The sequence below is a fragment of the Eutrigla gurnardus genome, assembly GCF_963514095.1.
Source record: "Eutrigla gurnardus genome assembly, chromosome: 8".
Lineage (NCBI taxonomy): Eukaryota > Metazoa > Chordata > Actinopteri > Perciformes > Triglidae > Eutrigla > Eutrigla gurnardus.
Window position 1 is genome coordinate 8938308 of NC_139922.1, and position 20046 is coordinate 8958353.

Below are 20046 nucleotides of genomic sequence, written 5' to 3' on the forward strand. Positions count from 1 at the left end.
TGCTGCATGGTCATCAGCTAGCCACAAGCTAGCTTTGTGTACGATGTCTTATAGCTTTTTAGCTAAAAGGTATGTTTAAAAGCACATTTCTGAGATAGACAACCAAAACAGTGAAAGATGTTAAAAAGCTATATTAATGTTAGCTGTTGTTTGTCACTACAAGCTAACTTAACACATGTCACGTTAGCTTTAGCTAAGGCATTACAAATAGGAAAATAATAGGTCTTCAGTCCAATAGCCTACTTTAACTCAAGAAGGACATTTTTATCGACGTGTTTGACTACTGCAACTCTCTCCTGGCTGGACTCCTGGCCTCGGCGACTAAACCGTTGCAGCGTATCCAGAACGCTGCAGCACGCCTTGTCTTCAATCTACCCAAATTCTCCCATGTGACCCCTCTCCTCTGTGACCTCCACTGGCTCCCTGTTGCAGCCTTCAGGGCCATCAATGGAACGGCACCCATCTACCTTCAAACACTGGTCAAACCACACGCCCGAAGTGAGCACTTCGCTCCTCTACTTCAGCTGGCCGGCTGGTACCACCATCGCTGAAATCAAACAAATGTTGCTCAGCAAAGTCCAGACTCTTCTCTGTTCTGGCGCCTCAGTGGTGGAACGAACTCCCGACTAATGTCAGGACAGCAGAGTCATTTGCCATCTTCCGAAAAAGGCTCAAGACTCACCTGTTCAGACTTCACCTCAACTCTGCATAGCATGACCCACTAACCCCCCCCCCCCCCCAAAAAAAAACCCTTACCTATAGCACTTTGATTGTAGCACTGTTGTTCTTAAGGTATGTTTGCTGAACAGCTTCTACTTTACTCTGATGAGGCTCTAACACTTGTTTCTATTTTTTAGCTCTTACTTTATCGGCAATGATATGTTGTGGTTTCTTTCTTTTGACAAATGTACTGATTGTAAGTCGCTTTGGAAAAAAACATCTGCTAAATGCCCTAAATGTAAATGTGTTTTATGCTGTACATAATGTGTTGAGAAGGCAATATAACTGAATATTTGTACCACAAAACATGCTTCTGTTTACCGAAATCACCAACAGAGCTGGTTTTGTCCAAAAATGACAGCAGCAATTCCTGTCTGACACCAATTTACAGCTAAATTGAGAATAATTTATATATCATAACATGCACTGGAAATGTTTTTGGTGCTTGGGTGCACTCTTGTTCAAACTAGTCATTACTGCTATGAAATGAAGCTCATTTAGATGTGGAAGCAAAGGAAAATGTTATTTAAAACCACAAAGTTGGTCTGCCGTTTACTTTCAGTGGAGCAGCTCCAGGCCGTACAACCAGATGATATTACCGATTATGTCATTTGTTGATTTGAATAGTATTGATTTCAATGTACATGCCTGGATGAATATTCTGTGTGTCTCCTCCTGTGATAAATGCAACACATATGACGACATATCTGTAAAAAGAGTGTAAAAGCACGAATAAACATATTTTAATTCAAAAGACAGTTGTCTATTTGAGTCAACTAGGCTGTCAGAGCTGAGGCCTACTTGAACAAATTTCTGCAAATATCCTCTCTTGCAACTGTGCATAACCAAGCCTGTCATTTCCCCAGGAATAGAAGGGTAGTTAAAATTACAGCTTTTGAGGAGTGGAAATTTACGCACTGTCTGTTCTTAAATAGGAGCTCTAACAAAATAGCCACATGGTAACATTTACAGATTTAAACATGGGAAGTTTTACGATATAAGGGGAATCTTTAATGACATATAACAGCACTAGTTTTGCATCCGCCTATTTAACTGAAGAGTTCAGTTTCACATGTATTTTCTGTCCCTGTCCAAGACCCAAAATGTAATACTTATAAAGAAAGATGTTACGGGTCAGAAACACTGGGGGAACCCAAAAGCGGACAGACAACTGAGGCAAGGTGAAAAGGTGTTTTATTTAACACAGATAAATCCAAGAAAGTCCAGGAGGCCTTGAGTCTGAGGGGCGAAGCGCTCAGAGGAGCGCAGCGCTGGAGGCGGGCCGCAGGTGAGTGGGGGAGCTGCGCGCCCGCGGCTGCTCGGAGACGCACCGGTTCGGTCGGAGCCGCCGGTGAGCGGAGGTGCAGCGTGTCTGGGCCGGCTCGGAGGTGCGTTGGTCTGACGATGTGCTGCAGAGGTGCGGAGTCCAGAGCGGAGTCCAGAGCGGAGCGGGACGACACTAGAGACGGGAGAAGAATTAATGATTCTGAAACAGCAAGACGCACAGGAGTACTAGTGACTAGTCTCGAGTAGATCTGACAACTGAGCCATGTACCGCGTGAGGATCACGTAATCATCTGGCAGCGGGCAGCGTGAGGATCCAGGTCTTTAAGCCGGCGCTGATTGTTCACCTGCTGCAGGTGAGTGTGTGCGAGCTCCCTCCCGAGATCGCCGGCTCCGCCCAGCCTCCAGCGCACCTCTGCAAGCAGACAGAAAAAAACACAAGTACCGCGACACACCCAGCTCCCTCAAAACATAGACCATGACAGTACCCCCCCCTCAACGGGCGCCTCCCGGCGCTCTACCTGGCTTGTGGGGAAACTCCCGGTAGAAGTCCCGCAGGAGAGTGGGATCCAGGATAAGGGCCCGGGAGACCCATGAGCGTTCCTCGGGACCGTAACCCTCCCAGTCCACCAGGAACTGGAAACCGCGACCCCGGCGACGCACGTCCAGGATCCTGCTAACCGTGTAGGCGGGGTCGTTGTCAATGAGCCGGGTGGCCGGCGGGGGTTCGGCCGGAGGGCTGAGGACGCTGGAGGATACGGGTTTGAGCTGCGACACATGAAAAGTGGGGTGCACGGGTAGGGACGCAGGGAGCTTCAAACGCACCGCGGACGGATTGATCATCCTCACCACTTGATAAGGGCCCACGAAGCGTGGAGCCAGCTTACGTGACTCCACCTGCAGAGGAAGGTCGCGGGAAGAAAGCCACACCTTCTGTCCAGGTAAATAGGTCGGAGCGGGGACGCGGTGGCGATCCGCTAGGCGCCGGCTGCGCCTGGTAGCGCGCGTAATGGACTCACGGGCCTCCCTCCACACCTCCGTACAGCGGGCAACGTGAGCCTGGACAGAGGGGACCGCGATGTCACGTTCATGTGAGGAGAGGAGGGGCGGCTGGTAGCCGTAAGCAGCCATGAACGGAGTCATCCCTGTAGCCGCACTGGAAAGCGAGTTGTGAGAGTACTCCACCCATGTGAGGAAGGAGGACCAGGAGGATGGGTTGCGAGCCGTGACACAGCGAAGGGCAGTCTCCAGGTCCTGGTTCGCTCTCTCCGTTTGTCCATTCGACTGGGGATGATATCCAGATGTCAGGCTGCAGGTGATGTCGAAAGCTTTGCAGAAAGCTTGCCAGACCCGGGACGTAAACTGGGGGCCACGGTCGGAGACGATGTCTGTGGGCAGCCCGTGGAGCCTGAATACGTGCAGTGCCAGTAATTCCCCAGTTTCAGAGGCGGAAGGGAGTTTGGCAAGAGGCACATAGTGGACCATCTTCGAAAAACGGTCCACAATAGTGAGGATGGCTGTGTGACCGTTAGAGGGGGGGAGTCCGGTCACAAAATCCACAGCGATGTGAGACCAAGGGCGACTGGGGACAGGGAGAGGCTGAAGGAGCCCCGCAGGTGGGCGATGCGAAGCTTTACTCCTTGCGCACACCACACAGGCCGCCACGAACTCGCTCACATCTCTCGCTTGTCTCGGCCACCAGAAATACTGCCGGAGAAACAGTAGTGTACGCTGGGCCCCAGGATGGCAGCTCAGCCTGGACGAGTGCCCCCACTGAAGCACCTGAGTCCGGACCTCCTCTGGTACAAAGAGGCGATTAGGGGGCCCAGTACCCGGATCAGGATGGTCACGTTGAGCCGCTCGCACAATCGTCTCAATCTCCCATGTGGCGGCGCCAACGATCTGGAGCGGAGGCACGATGAATTCGGGGTCAGCGGAGTGAGCGTCACAAGAGTAGAGGCGCGAGAGTGCGTCTGGCTTCCCATTCTTGGACCCGGGGCGGAAGGAGAGGGTGTAATTGAAACGGCTCAGGAAAAGGGACCATCGGGCTTGGCGGGAATTTAACCTTCGAGCAGAGCGTAGATACTCGAGATTTTTATGGTCAGTCCAAATGAGAAACGGCTCTTGGGTACCCTCCAGCCAGTGTCGCCACTCCTGTAATGCCAGCACCACTGCCAATAGTTCCCGATTGCCCACATCATAGTTCCTCTCCGCCGTGGAGAGCCGTCGGGAGAAGTAGGCACAGGGGTGAAGCTTGTTGGTCGTTGCGCTCCGCTGTGATAGAATAGCGCCAACGCCGGAGTCGGATGCGTCCACCTCCACCACGAACTGGCGGTCAGAGTCGGGGTGCAGCAGGACGGGAGCCTGCGTGAATAATGTCTTTAGTTTCAGGAAGGCTGCATCAGCGGAGGGAGTCCAGGTGAAGGGAGAGCCGGAGGAGGTTAACTGATGGAGCGGGGCAGCGACTCTGCTGAAGTCCCGGATGAACCTCCGATAAAAGTTGGCGAAGCCGAGAAATCTCTGCAGCTGCTTGCGGTTTACAGGAGCTGGCCATTTCTCCACCGCCTGGATCTTGACCGGGTCGGGTTGGAGTTGTCCCTGGGCGATGATAAATCCCAGAAAGCTGACCCTGGGAACGTGAAACTCACACTTTTCCGGTTTGACGAACAGCTTGTTATCCAGCAGCCGCTGGAGTACCAGCCTCACCTGCTCCACGTGCGTCTCCATGCTTTCCGAGAAGATCAGGATGTCATCTAAATAAACAAAAACAAAGTGGTTTAGCATGTCCCGCAGAATGTCATTGATAAAAGCCTGGAAAACGGCTGGTGCATTTGAGAGTCCGAAGGGCATGACCCGATACTCAAAGTGCCCCAAAGGTGTCTTAAAGGCGGTCTTCCATTCATCGCCCTCTCTAATGCGAACCAGATGGTAGGCACTACGTAAGTCCAGCTTGGAGAACACACGAGCATGACAGAGAGGTTCGAAGGAGGGGTCGATCAGGGGTAGTGGGTATCTGTTCTTAACAGTAATATCGTTCAACCCCCGGTAGTCTATACATGGTCTTAATGTGCCGTCCTTCTTTCCCACGAAGAAGAAGCCTGCCCCGAGAGGAGACGAGGAGGAACGAATGAGGCCCGAAGCCTTGGAGCTGTTGATATATTCTTCCATCGCCTCCCTCTCAGGGCGAGACAGGTTGTATAAACGACTGGAGGGAAAAGCTGCGCCGGGAAGCAGATCGATGCCACAGTCGTAAGGGCGATGGGGTGGCAGGGATTGAGCTCGCTCTTTACAAAACACCGGAGCTAAGTCATGATATTCAGGGGGAACCAGGGACAGATCCGGGGGTTTGGGAAGGGGCGCCGTCTGTCTCTTGTCCGTGGAGACGGCTGAGCGGAGGCAGTGAGAGTGGCAGAATGGACTCCAGCTGGAAATTGAAGCTGCTGTCCAATCAATGTGAGGGTTGTGAAGACGTAACCAGGGGAGCCCCAGGATCACCGGGGAGCAGGGAGAGGGAATAACAAACAGCCGAATATCTTCTCTATGGTTGCCCGAAATAGTCAGGGTAATAGGGGTGGTGCGATGAGAGACAGTGGCCAATTTACGCCCGTCCAGCGCATTTACTGTTCTGGGGCTCTCGAGGGGCTCGACAGGGATGAGAGCTTGTTTCACCAGGGATTCATCAATAAAGTTGTCATCTGCGCCAGAGTCCACAAACACACGCACGGGTAGAGACTCAAGTAAAAACTGGAGGGATGCAGGGAGGTCTATACGGACTAAAGGGCTGGGGCATGAAGACGTTCGGCTCACCAGGGTGCCCACTGTCAGTGGTGAGCCGGACCTTTTGGCAGAGTCGGGCATTGTGCGAGGAAGTGTCCGGGCTGGCCACAGTAGATGCATAATTGGAGACTTCTCCGGCGTTGGCGCTCCTCGGGAGTCAGGCGAGACCTCCCCAACTGCATGGGCTCCTCCAGTGCAGCAGGGGGAGCCCTGGGGGCACCGGGAGGACGGGAGGTGGAAGGGAGGCTAAGCGGAGAATTAGGAGGCTGATTATAAGTGGGGCTGTTCCAACTGCGACTACTGGTGGCCCTCTCTCTCTGTCTCTCTCTTAGACGATTATCCAATCTAATCACAAGGGAAATTAGTCGCTCTAGGGTGTCTGGCTCCTCTCTGGTAGCTAACTCATCCTGGAGTTTATCCGAAAGCCCACGTTTAAACAAACTCACGAGCGCCGGCTCGTTCCAGCCGGCCTCGGCAGCAAGAATCCGAAACTCAATAGAGTATTCGGCTGCAGACTGAGAACCCTGACGTAGAGACAATAACCTACTCGCCGCTACTGAACCCTTAACGGGGTGATCAAATACCCTCCTCAGCTCATTAACAAAAGAGGCATACGTGCCAAGAATAGGAGACTCCCCCTCCCACAATGCAGTTCCCCACTGTGCTGCCTTACCTCTCAGGAGATTCATAGTGTAGGCTATACGAGTTTTATCAGTAGCGTAACTCCTGGGCTGCAAGTCAAAAACATGCGAGCACTGTAACAAAAACCTACTGCAAGAACCTATGTCGCCGGAGTAGTGTTCTGGGGGCGGAACAAAAGGCTCCTTGGTGTGGGGCGAAGGGGATTGGGCTGGGTCCGCCGCAGGGGGGTCACTCACAGCGGCAGGGGAGGCGGCTGGGGGTGGTGTGACGAGCCCGGTAACCTGCTGGCCCAGCTGGGAAACGTTGGTACTGAGTGCGTTGAGGGCCTCCATAATCTGTTGGAGCATCTGTTCATGCCGTCCCACGAGGGTTCCTTGCGCATTCAGGGCTTGCACAAGCGATGCCGGATCCGCTGGGTCCATCGCTTTGGCCAGATGATTCTGTTACGGGTCAGAAACACTGGGGGAACCCAAAAGCGGACAGACAACTGAGGCAAGGTGAAAAGGTGTTTTATTTAACACAGATAAATCCAAGAAAGTCCAGGAGGCCTTGAGTCTGAGGGGCGAAGCGCTCAGAGGAGCGCAGCGCTGGAGGCGGGCCGCAGGTGAGTGGGGGAGCTGCGCGCCCGCGGCTGCTCGGAGACGCACCGGTTCGGTCGGAGCCGCCGGTGAGCGGAGGTGCAGCGTGTCTGGGCCGGCTCGGAGGTGCGTTGGTCTGACGATGTGCTGCAGAGGTGCGGAGTCCAGAGCGGAGTCCAGAGCGGAGCGGGACGACACTAGAGACGGGAGAAGAATTAATGATTCTGAAACAGCAAGACGCACAGGAGTACTAGTGACTAGTCTCGAGTAGATCTGACAACTGAGCCATGTACCGCGTGAGGATCACGTAATCATCTGGCAGCGGGCAGCGTGAGGATCCAGGTCTTTAAGCCGGCGCTGATTGTTCACCTGCTGCAGGTGAGTGTGTGCGAGCTCCCTCCCGAGATCGCCGGCTCCGCCCAGCCTCCAGCGCACCTCTGCAAGCAGACAGAAAAAAACACAAGTACCGCGACACACCCAGCTCCCTCAAAACATAGACCATGACAAAAGATCCACATTCGATAAATGTTTAAAGAGGTTAAAACTGTGGACTAAAGTATACTTGTTCTCTACCAGTGCTATCTTCCAATAAATCATACAGTGGTGATATTAAAGAGAACACTTTCAACTTCCAATACAGTTCCTATCTTGATAGAAAATAGATATTAGAATAGACATTTGGGAACACAATGCCCATGTTTTCAAATGGTAGGACATTGGACAACCAGGCAGGACACACACACACACACACACACACACACACACACACACACACACACACACACACACACACACACACACACACACACACTAACTGCCTCTTCAGCTGTAAGCCAGCAATTCGCAAAATGGTTTGGCTCTAAAGCTTTAAAAACAATAACTGCTTTTTTTTGCAGGAAACAAGGTTGATGAGCTGTGAGATTGAACCAAACACTACATTGTACTGTATATTGTGCTGTAAAACCAAAACAATCAGCTGAAAGTTGCTATAACACACGGCAGAGTTATGGGATAATCCCCTGTGGGTTAGTCACTATGAGCAAGCAAAAGCTTTCACATCACAAATACCCAGCAGATCCATCGTTAATGTCAAAATATACTGTAGACATGGGTGTGATTGAGAGATGCCTTTTATTTCGTTATTTAATGCGACCATTCTACATGTAACATCATATCTGAAAGCCACAAACATCATGAGAATAGTCATATCCAATACTCTTTTAAAGCTGACAATCTGGTGAGCTGCATCTGATAATTGATTCCTCTGGTGCAGTGCAATTCTTCTTCTTCAAAATCTATCCCTTAACAATATAGACAACAATAAATATTGCTTTTCTATAATTTAATGGTAAAAGATTCCATACAGGACTTCCACATATTCTGAACCACCTGAGCTTGTCAGAACGTGGAGGGCATGCCAACTTTCTTGTGAAAGTCAGTTTAACTGAGGTTGGTTATTGCGCTGCTCCTAAAGCCTTTGAGATTCTGAGCTGTGTTTGCAGGTCTGATAGGGAATCAGTGCTATCCTACTATACGTTTAACTAGAACTGCACAACTGGGACAAAGTAGAGTGATGTGTGATCACTACCAATGTATTACAATGTGTTGAATGTGACAAATCACAAAGTGACATAGTGAATTTACTGTGACCTCAAGTAAATATCAAACAATGCTGCATGCTTCGTCTTTTATCATTTGGAGGCTAGAAGTACTGCAGACTACATCTCCTGCAGAGGCGATCATATGGGATCCCTGGCTGCTTCTGCTTTGTGCATCTAGGGGGTTTTGGGGGGTTGATGGGGACCGGAGGTAAAGACACCGTCTGTCCGATTGGGGGCGACGTTGGACAGCCACTTTCCGCAGGCATCCCATCGCGCGGCCCTCCCTCCCTCCCTCCCTCCTGCCCCCACATGCACCACCACCACCCACCTCACCCTCACTTGTGGGATCAGCAATTCAGATCGCATGCAAATCCAGGAGCGTCACTGTGAATGTGTGTGTGTGTGTGAGAGGAAAAGAGAGGGGGAGAGAGAAGTGCAGTTGCATTCCTGGAGAGAGAGAGAGATCCCTGCCCCTTCCTCCTCCTTCCTCCTCCTTGCTCTCTTCCCTCCTGGTCTCCCAGCCGGCGGCGGCAGAGAGGGATTTCCAACCCGGGCTGCAGATGCGGGGAACAGGGCTGCAGAGTGAAAGAGACGCTGGTAGTCCGTAGGGAAGTTGTGGAAAGGAGCAACCTTCTCTTTTTTTTTTTACAAGCATACGAAAGAGTTTGGAGTTTGTTTCTCGGGCGCTCCGGGCGATCAAATTTAATTCCAAGAAAGTTTACTTTTTTTGGCTTACATCCGTGTGGTGGCCATGGGTTCCCAGCGGACACTCGGCGCCGGCCGGACAGCGCTGCTTGTGGCGGGGCTGCTCGTGGCTCTGTGGCACCGCTGCGCCGCAAGTTGCCCGGAGAGAGACTTGGAGGACAGGGAAGAGGAGGCCAACGTGGTTCTGACGGGCACCGTGGACGAAATAATTAACATGGACCCGGTGCACAACACCTATTCTTGCAAGGTAAGTCATTCGATGTGGTTCCGTAAGCGAGCAAGTAAAGTATCCGCCGGAGCGTGTTGCTTCAAGGGGAAAGACACCTGCTCCTTGCACGAAACTAATAGGGTTTAAGTAGACTAATTGAAGTCACATTATCACTTAACGTCTTTACTCTGGTGCAGCTGATGGAAGCCATTACTACCAAAGTCTCGAAGGCATCAACAGCTTGCCTGAAAAACATTTTACAAACTCATTCATCCAGAAGCATTTGGCAGCAGTTACACGAACACTGACAGCACGTTGCCTTCAGAAATAGAGAGATGGTGTTGTTTTTTAATATATATTTCCACTTAGCAATTACACAGCTACATGGGAGGCCTAACCGACCTTGTAATCAACTCGGGAGTCTGGCCCCTGGGTGTAGCTCTCACTTGATTCTAGTCATAAAAGCTGAAAACAAGCAACTACATGTGGCCCACGGCTACAATGGTGATATTCTGAATCATTGATTCTGTTTATTTAGACAAGTGCCATCCATAACTAGATATTTGTGACCTGCGGCTGTAACAGTGATGTCCCTTGGGATTAAAAAGGCTATAACATGCAATAACTATAACTGTGAAGTACCACAGAAACACTTCAAGCAGCCAGAACAGTGATGTGTGATTGTTAGAGACAATGACATGATTTGACTCAGTGGAGAGCGCTGACAAGTGCTGCAAGGTGTGCCCAAAGCAATACAGTGTATAGTCGTGCCTTAGAGTGTCTTGTGTGGATTCTGTGTATAATAGACCTGAAACTGTCCCCCCCCCCCCCCACCCTAATATCACAGGAACATTAGGTCTCTGACTAATAGACCACATAATAGCGCATGGTACAAAAAACATCTGCTGTTCTACAAATAAAGCACATTTTCCGTCAGGATGCAGCCTTCCTCTGTCCTCATTCCTTAGCCGTTCATCGTGAGACTAACTTTTGCATCATCATGGACTTGTGGTAGACCACTCTATAATCTGTCAAAATAAACAAGTGGTGTTTGGTCAGCTCTCTTCGCTGCTCTTTTCCCCAGCACCCACATGCTTCCCGTCTCCCAGTGAATCAGTGGAGTAGATTAGAGGCACACGGCTCTCCGTCTGGAAACAGAAACCGCCACCAAGCGCTGAAAAAAGAGACCAAGAAGGCTAACATGTAGCGGAAGGGGCGAGCTTTCTCATGACTGTGCAAGAAGCAGACCAGATCGATGGTGCATGCGGCGTTTTAGATACGTTTTCAAGTGGCAGGACATGAGCTGTATCTGGATCTTTTTGATGAGATTTATTCCAGTAGAAATAATAATTTATTACATAAACTGTCACGGCATATTTTTGGTTTCACTGATTAATATAATTCTCGGTAAAGATTTGAACAATAAAGTCAGAGAAACACCTGCCTGTGCTCGAAACCGCCTTGATTGAGATGGCCCCGAGCTGAACAGGGGCCCAAAATCTCTGATAGCACCCTTAAAAATTTAAATATGATGTATGTGTTTGGTTATGACAAAATGCTAAAAAGTGTGTCTTTCTGAAGGTGAGGGTGTGGCGCTACTTGAAAGGGAAGACCAACATCAACCGCGAAATTCTCCTGGACGGCGGCAACAAGTTGATGATCGGCGGCTTTGGCAACCCCGGGATCTGCGACAACCAGGTAGCCACGGGCGACACGCGCATATTCTTTCTCAACCCTGCCCTGGAGGCCATGGGGCCCGAGCACAAGAACGAACTCATGCTCAATTCAAGTCTGATGAGGATTACCCTGCGTAACCTGGAGGACGTGGAGCACTGCGTGGAAGGTAAGCAGCCACTTTGCTGTGAATGGAATAAGACCAAATTTCTTTTATGGGGTGGAATTTAAACCTCCAGTTGTTGGGAGTAATCCTCAGATACAACATTAAATTGTAAGTGTATCAGAGCTCGTCATTGCTATTTGATGAGTCAATTTGCTGTGACTTGTATCAATATTTTGTGTTCCATGTTTGCATTGAGACATTCAGTGCAGGATCCATGCCGTAGTTTCTCAGTAATTGTAAGTCACTTAAAGCAGCAAGGATTTCATACACCAGTGGCTGCTGAAATTACATAGCCTCAGGCTCACAACGTCAAAGTTTCCCAGAACTCGCCGAAACAAGGACACCTGAGTCTTTTTAGCAGCTTTGTTGCCATGGTGAAGCCCCTGCCTTTCCCAGCGTAGCCTTGCGGTGGGTGTGTCTGATTAACACCTTCAGGACATGGGTTGAGTGGCTAAGGGATGATTTCCAACCTTTGCACCCTGTAGCTGAGGCATTTTATTGAGTCAGAGGGGAAACTGAAACACTTGCATAGACATAACACACGGCATGGGATCTTTGCACAGGTTCCCACACACTTTTTTTTTTCTCCAACTGACACAGGTTCCCACCATTTCAACTTAACTGTAAGAAAGAAACACAAAATGACTATTAAACCTCACAGGAACAACAGCAGAATTAGGGGCTGAATGGATAGATCAAACTTGCTTGCACATAAAACATGCTTTAAAAGAAAATTGGGATAAGTGATGTATTTAAAATGTTGTTTATTTTATTGGTTTGCATATCAGACGTTTAGCGTGAAAAGAGTTTATTAAATACTTTTATTCCTCTGAGTGCTTTTTTTGGTTGAGAAGTAATTTGTCAGGCTCTTATGAGACAAGCCACACAGCCATGACTAATAAATCTCAGCATCTACCATGACTGTGAGACTGTAGCAGCCTCTGCCCCCATTGCCAGCGAGCAGCGAGCAGCGAGCTTGCTGCTGTTTAAGTTTTACTGGTGCTTGACAATGTTGGCAGCTGTTCAAAGTTTGAATCTAACACTTAGAGCGGCCGGGAGCACCAGGGGGAAATGATTCAGAGCACGAATCACCTTGCTGGAAGCTTTCTGGGGCAATCACTGTTTCAGAGTTGTAGGGTCGGCATTCTCGGTACTTTCCTCTGAACATTTCGTGTGGCAGGATGTTCCAATGGATGGAGCTTGTTTGCAGTGTTAAGTTGCATTTGGCACACACATAAAACTTCTTCTGTTTGTCTGTCCAGGCACGAAACACTGCACTGCTAACCTTTTTATTCACCCCCCCTTTTCTTCTTTTGTGGACTCCTGTTGTGGAAAGGGGAGTTTCTTGGCTCTGACAAACTGTCCAGAATGTGCCCTTTTTGTTTCTTGGCTTTGTATTTGAAGAGGGTTTACTTCACATAACCTGATTTTCACATATCACCTTACAGTCGAAGCAATAGCGGTAGGGATATACTTCTAGATGTCATCAGGCAAATGTTAGACAGAAATCATATTTATCAGAAAGAACTGAACATTTTCCCAGGAAAGCTTTGCTGCTTCTTATGCACTATGTGGTCCAATAAGTCATATACTGGGACAATTGTCAGGTTAAGCCCCACCATGAAATCGTTTTTTGTTTTTTGGGGAGTGACTTTGACCCCCATAATTAACCTGCATGCCTCCATCCAGTGGAGAATGAGCTTTGAGGCTTGTTCCAGAGTTTTAATTAAGAGAGTCAAGTCAGATCCCATCCGTTCTGTGCAACCACTTCTCCTGGAGACTGTGGGATGTCAGTGCAGCGGGACAAGACTCTACCTGCCGCAGTACTCATTGTACCCTCCTCTGCTTTCTCCTCATTCTTGACATTTTCGATAGCTAGGATAGATTCAGGAATGCCTGGCAGAGAGCTAGGTGGGGAGGCGCATTGTCTGAGGTGGAAGAAAAAAGGCTTTGTGTGAGCTCCTTGCCACCAAGAGTTTTGAGAAGGACACAGACACGAAGGAAAATAAGACGAGTGATGTAGAACGAAAGAAAACCAGGATTTATTTTTTGTTGCAAGTGTGAACAGGATGTTGGCTGTGGTATATTTGTTAGTTTGGATCAGTGCTGTATGAAGATAAATGCCTTCAGGCATTGTGTTTCTCACTCTTGCTACCCCTGTGCTCTTTGCTCTGGGCGGTGGCACTTCAGGGCCACTCAGTCCATGTGTGCCATCACTTGGTGACAGGCTTTCATCCGCCACAGAGCGGCCTCCCCAGAGGAGTGTTTACAAGATCTCAGTAAATACTTGCAGAATGCTGCACACCATATTTACAGTCCAAAAGAATGCCCCTTTTTTCCCGTCAATGCCTTATCTTTGCCTTTTGATGCCCTTACGGCCATTTCTGAAATTCCAAAAACATCTGTAACACTTCAATTCAAAGTGTACCACATCTGCATTAATGGATTTGCACCATGTTCCTGGAAGATAAGAACCTCTTCCTTTGTTTGGTCCTTCAGCTACCATTCAGTGACATGTTACCAAAGTAATTTGTGCTGTGCAGAGAGTTGACAGATAATGAGTTGGAATCAAACACAGACATATGCTGTCTCTTTGGAAACAAAACTGAAGTTGTGGTTTGGTGGATGAGGGGGTAATTCAAGGCTCAACCAAACTCCAAATTTTGGAAAGATATAAGAAGTTGAAAAGTCTGTGCTGTGTTAATTATCATTTCCATTTTCCCATTGTTGTATTAATGGCAAAAAAGAGAGAAGGCGGAGGTGTTGGGGGTTTGGAAGAGAGGAAGTCCTCTTGATGATGAAGTGTTGAGCGTACAGGGAGATCTTATCTGTCTTGGTCTGTTTATCAGCTGCTTTTGTTTCAGCCCTTGATGACGACTTGATGCCAGAGTCTTTCCCTCAAGGCCCAGTCAAAAAAAAAAAGAAAGAAAAAAAAGTCAGCAACAAAGGGCTGTTTCTTCCTTCTGTCTTCATCTCTTCCTCTCCCTCCCTTTTTATCAGTCTCTTTTTAGAAGAGGAGAGATGAGCCAGTCAGAAGTCAGTGCATAGTCATGCAACAGCTGCATCAAAGATCTTTTCTTTGTCCTCTTGTGCTGCATCTATTTATTACGCAGTACTGAGTGCAGCTAATGTGGTTGGACAATCAGAAGTCCTTGTGGGATGTTAATGAGCAGCGTTTTACTGCTCAACATACCACTGATTCTATATGATCTATATGTACAGCAGTCCAGAGGCTCACTGGTAATGGAGTTAGCCAGGCTTGCTGAGAACATGATGGGGGTCCCAATTTGCCAGCAGGTGGTCTTGCTTAATGATGGGCGAGCAGACAGTCCTGCGGAATGCTCCTCGGGGTGGGTGGGATGTGGGTTGACTGTTTGAGCCCCCCCTTTCTCTTCCAGCAAGCCTTCCTTCAGTGAATGAGCCTAGGCCTCACAGAAATCTCTGAGCATGTTTCTCACTGTTTGTGCAAGGAGGAGGCCCGGAATCGACGGGAATTCCTAACCTGCACATGCTCCTACCTGGCCGCCTCCTCCCTCCTCACCTTCTTGATATGTGAGGAGATAATGACAGAATGATAAGGGCAAAATGGAGAGCTTCGGTTTTTTCGCATTGCTATCTACTTTTTCATAACGTAAATGCCAATCATCCATGGGGCAGTTGACTCCCGTGTTTGAGGAACAATTAAAGTCTTACTGAAAAATGCATGGGTCACTTCACAGTTAATCAGTGACTCAAAGCTTTGAAAGACACTCATGTCATGTTGATAAGCTAGCGTAGGCTTACTCACAGGATTTTTCTTTAGCAGAGGTGGCCGTCTAAGCTGAGATCATAATGTGTCTCATGCTACTTACTACATGTTGGTCTGAACAGTAACCTCTCTCATGCTATATGGCTATATGTGGATTATTTTATCGGATGGATCACTTCTGCTTGTTTTATTTAAGAAAAGTGTAGCAGTTTAGCGGAGGCAGTCTTTATTTCAGGTGAGGTGGTCCACCTCCGCTATAAAACTCTCTGTTGCCCTATAATTTATCAGGCTGCTCAAGTTTTAATGTTACCAAGGCATTCCGAAGACAGATTAGAGCATCACTAAACATGACAACCTATTTGATTTTTCCAGGTATGAAAACATATGGTTGGTGGGGTAATTCCATAGGGGGAGATGGAGTTTGTGTTATTATGCCTCTGGAAAGTGTGTGCAGACAGGTGACTGAACTAAAACACTAAGGGTTCATGTCCACACAAGCAGCCTTTTGTCTCCAGCAAGGAGAAGTCAAGAAGACTGACTTTAAGGATTGGATTTTTCTCAGGGTCCTTGAATGGATTAGACTATAGTCTAAGAGTGAGAGTTAATTTGCTCGGTAGAGCATTTCTAGAAAGGTGTACCCTCTTTAAATCTGTGAACCCTCTGTGGCTTATTTCAAAGCATTGTAATGCAGTGAAGTGAAAAGAATTGGACCAATAGAAAGGCTTGATGGAAGGCTTTGATGAAATAAGCAACAAAGGCTTCAACGGCGTATCAAGACCAATGGACCTGTTTGCCAGCTAGCCCAGGGTCTCCAGAGTTATTGCACATTTTAGATTTTAATTAAAAATGCGGGAGCGGAGAGCCTGCCTGGCATAGCGATAAAGGATCCAAAATGAAAAAGCCATGAAAGATGGAAGAGAGCAAAGGAGGAACAGACCACTTAACCGCAGTCTGTTCACCTTGGCTCCTATCCCAGCCCTAACCAGGAGTGTATCACTCATATGCTGATAAAAATCATAGATGGTATTGATAGTACGCAAAGATACCTACATGTAGTGACATGCCTGTCACTTCAGTGAGATGTTAACATGCCCACAGTGTACATGTAGACATACTGTGTAACATCTCGCCTGTCCAAATACACTGTCTGTCTAAATGTATTTGTTTATACATAATAAGACACATTTTTATTGATTGCCTTGATTTGGAAAATACCTGTGTAATGTTGCTTGTATAGCACTGAACCATGCTGTTGGAAAGTCTTCATCATCCCGATCAAATCATTTAGTAATTCATTTGGTGGTAAAGCTGACAGTGTTTGACAAGCAGTGCAGTTTTGATGCTCCCGGAATTGAAAAAACAGTGTAAAGTTAGCTGGTGTCAATGTCTAAGTTAAGCTCTTCTCTAGTTTAGGAACAGGAAAGTGCAACTGACCTGGGAGGCTCTGAGCAGGGACTTGGATGTACAGTGACCCGGAAACCTCCCTCTTCGATCACAGACATAAAAAGCTCAGAGCAGCAGTCTGCATGAGATCTGGACTCCCTCTGGGGAACTGGATCCGTGACAAAATTCTTGCTCCGAGACCGCATTTCTGAAGCATGGCAGCTGCCATGGCAAGTGTGGCTACTTACTGTCAACACGCCAAAAACATCAGGTTTAAAGAGAAGGGTTTTGGTGGGACACCAGGGGGATAGCAGAAGCCCTAATGTGATTTGTATTTAGGTCAGCTCAGCTGTCACTCCAGAGCAGCTTAGATCAAGAGAACATGGGAAGAAAATGAAAAAAAAAAAGTTTTTTTGTGTGCCCTGTATTCCTTTTGTTGTAGGATACATAAGGGACTTCTTTGATCAACTTTTCCCATGGAAATAGTTTGACAAACTGTAATGTTCTCTTAGTGTGCCTGGTGAATATAATTGAATGATAATTGAACTAACACATGCTAAACCTCGGTCAGCTGTCCTTGGTTGGATGAGTGTATGTAAGCATTTGTCAGCAGTATTTGAGATGCTGCGATTTTCCGTCTGAGAGTCTCAAACAACAGAATTTTCCCGATTGAGATATGAGACTAAGAAGATATTTTATTGAAATTACAGCAAGAAGAGGTAGAACTTGGTTCAGAGGTTAATTCAGAACTTGTCACCTTGTGGATGGGAGATTCAGATGGACTGACCCAATGTTGGCACATTAGGCCTTTTATCCTCCCTGTTGTTTCAACCTGTTATATTCCACCATTCACATGCATGGTTATGAGGCTCATTATATAAATCCAGTATTCTTATTTGCAGACTTCTCTAGCTACATTTGGGCAGGTTTAATTGTTTAAAAATAATTTAAATAAGAACCTAGAAATTTTAAGCACGTGTGATTGTTGAACCGCTCTTGATTTTAATATGCTGTGTGTGTGATGTTGGGTGATAAGGCCTGGCTCACAATCCATGTTCCAGTTCATCCCAAAGCTGTTCAGTGGGGTTGCATTCAGGGCTCTGTACAGGATTTGGGTTAAGATTAGGGTCAATTTTAGGGTGAAGGCCATCTGTTGCAACAATAGAACTTGTAATTGTTGCTGTTGCTTATCCACAATTTGAGTCTAATCCTATGCACTGTCATACAAGATTTACATTAAAGTGCAGCAGATACAGGAAGTAAGGGAGACTTGACACTTGGGGGTCCCACATGCATAAACAAATCACGGGATGTGCAGGCCTTTCCCGTGCTATTTAACCCCTCCGACAACAGCTCAGTCTCTGTTACTTCCTTTCCTCCCTCTGATCTGTTTCTCTGTCAATGGCCTATCATGGTGAATTAAGGATTAACACTCCCACTCCCTTGTCTTTTCCTCCACGTTTCCTTCTGTGTTTGCCATCATCTCTTTATTTTTCTTCCTACTCTCAGGGTGTCACGTTCAATCACTTTCTGATGATGACCTGCACATGTGTGTCCGTCGGTCCGTCCGTTGTTGGCGATCTCGGATGTTTTGTTGAAGCACTGATATATGACAGTTTGCTGACCCATCACACTTTGGGTTTTATGTCTCCACTCTTATCTGTACCTGTCTCTAATCTTCCTGCGTCTTTTGCACTCCCGTCCACCCCCCCTGCTCCCTGCTCCCTGCTGCCCTCTTCTCTATTCTCACAGTCGTTATCTTCCTCATCCTAGTGTTCCCATCTCACAGCAGTTCCACCTGTAATTAGACTGGAATCTCTTGCCCTGTAAAGCTGTCATAGTCCTAACAACCAGGTGCAGTCCGTGCAGACCTGACACCAGCCTCTGATCTAACTCCATGTTCTTCTCTCTGTTTCTCCCTGGGCTTCCTCGAGAACGACATATTTTAAAAGTCAGTTAGATTCTGGTAGACTTTTGGGGACTACGAACTGCATGAGTTGTTAAAAGCCTTTTGTGGCTCCAGAGGGAGTTATGAGAAGTCTGATGAATTGCCTCATGTGATGTCACTTGAGTCAGTGTGGGTTAGTGCAGAACACTACACATTTGAAAGTAAAAATATATAGGGGTGAGGAATTAGGTAGAAATGAGCTTACCAGGCGTATGTAGCCCACTCCTCATCTCTGCTTGAGGCTAGCAGCTCAAGGCTACATTGGCTGCTACTAGTGTAATACATCTGAACCTTCTGTCAGTGGACAAGATGCATTGTGGGTAATGTAGGTGCCAGGTTTTAACAAGGAAGAAGAAAGGCAAGGAATACAAAGATTTAATCTCAGGTTTTGCTGAATCAATTTAGATTTTTTTGTCTGTCCATCATAATAAATGGTACACTGTTTTAAATAAGATCCATGCTTTAATAGGTGCTGCGTGAATTGATCAAGGCCATTCTGGCGAGACACTTGGCTGTCGATACAAGCATTCATAAGCTGCTTTGGGGATTAAACCAAGAAGAGAAAATTTGAAATTTAATGTCATCAAGATCTTTCCTTTGTTTCCGTGAGTTATGGAATTTGTGATACTTCTTCTGACAAACCCTTAAGATGACAACTCTCCTGAGAGATGAATCTCTTAGGAATTTTCCCCTCCCTCTCTCCATCTCTGCTTGCCCTCCGGGCTGACAGATTTGTCTGGCTAGAGGGAGGCACTCGGCCAGCCCCTGTTGTTTTAGCCAACAATGGCAAGGACGTGATGGCTTTCCCAGACAAACAGAGATATCTGGCAGAGGATGTCTCACTAGCTTGAACATGTATCTGTAAACACATGTGCACACACACATACTCACATACAGGCAGAGACACAGACGTTACTATCTCCCCATCAGAATGAGACATAAACATAATTTAGTATGTGTCACTGTATCTGACCTAGCCGTTGCATTGTGATTGCTTTCAACAATGAACAGTCTCCAAAGTAATGACTGAAATCCCTATTCCATGTGGTTGGAGTAACCGAGACCCACAGATAAGGGATGATTCCACAAGGGGAAGTGGATTTCTTTAAAATAAGCAAATGGAGGCTGTGAAGCAAAAGCAATTTTAATAAAAACAAGGGACAGAATCAAAGCTGTACATTCCAATTCCTCCATTCTGTTTTTAATGCTTAAACAGCTCATTGTAATTCTGATATGAAATGATGTGAATGCAATATAAGCTCATTGTAATCAATGACCAGAATCTCCGAGACAAATAATGTAAAATGATGTGACTGACCTTATCAGGAGCCCAAGAAACTTGAGATGAATCTTCTATTAGTTATCCAAACATTCAGCTGATGAGTAATATAATTACAGCGGCAAATGGCATCATTGGGTAAGAGTGGGCCGGTTGACACAGACAAGGGCCTATAAAGGGAATAATATAGGCTCTGAGACAGAGCCATTCATTTAATGTATTTTAGCACCATGAATCTTCTGTGAGTTTGTTTTTTAGTGTTGTATATCATGTAGAACCCATTTTGTCGGTAGTTTGAGGCAAAGAATGTAACTACAACGAGGGACAATAGAT

At 47.3% G+C, this 20046-nt stretch overlaps 2 protein-coding genes across 2 annotated transcripts in view; both read left to right on the top strand.

Moving 5' to 3' along the window:
* Positions 1-20046, top strand: part of ptpn11b (protein tyrosine phosphatase non-receptor type 11b) — a 306181-nt gene that overhangs the window by 26751 nt on the left and 259384 nt on the right. The window lies entirely within an intron of this gene.
* The window catches only part of agrn (agrin), a 228851-nt gene continuing 217897 nt past the window's right edge, over positions 9093-20046 (top strand). The window contains exons 1-2 of the mRNA XM_084016344.1: positions 9093-9554; positions 11097-11358. Of these exons, the coding sequence (XP_083872470.1) occupies positions 9354-9554; positions 11097-11358 (463 nt within the window). The 5' untranslated portion in view covers positions 9093-9353. The remainder of the gene's footprint in view (positions 9555-11096; positions 11359-20046) is intronic.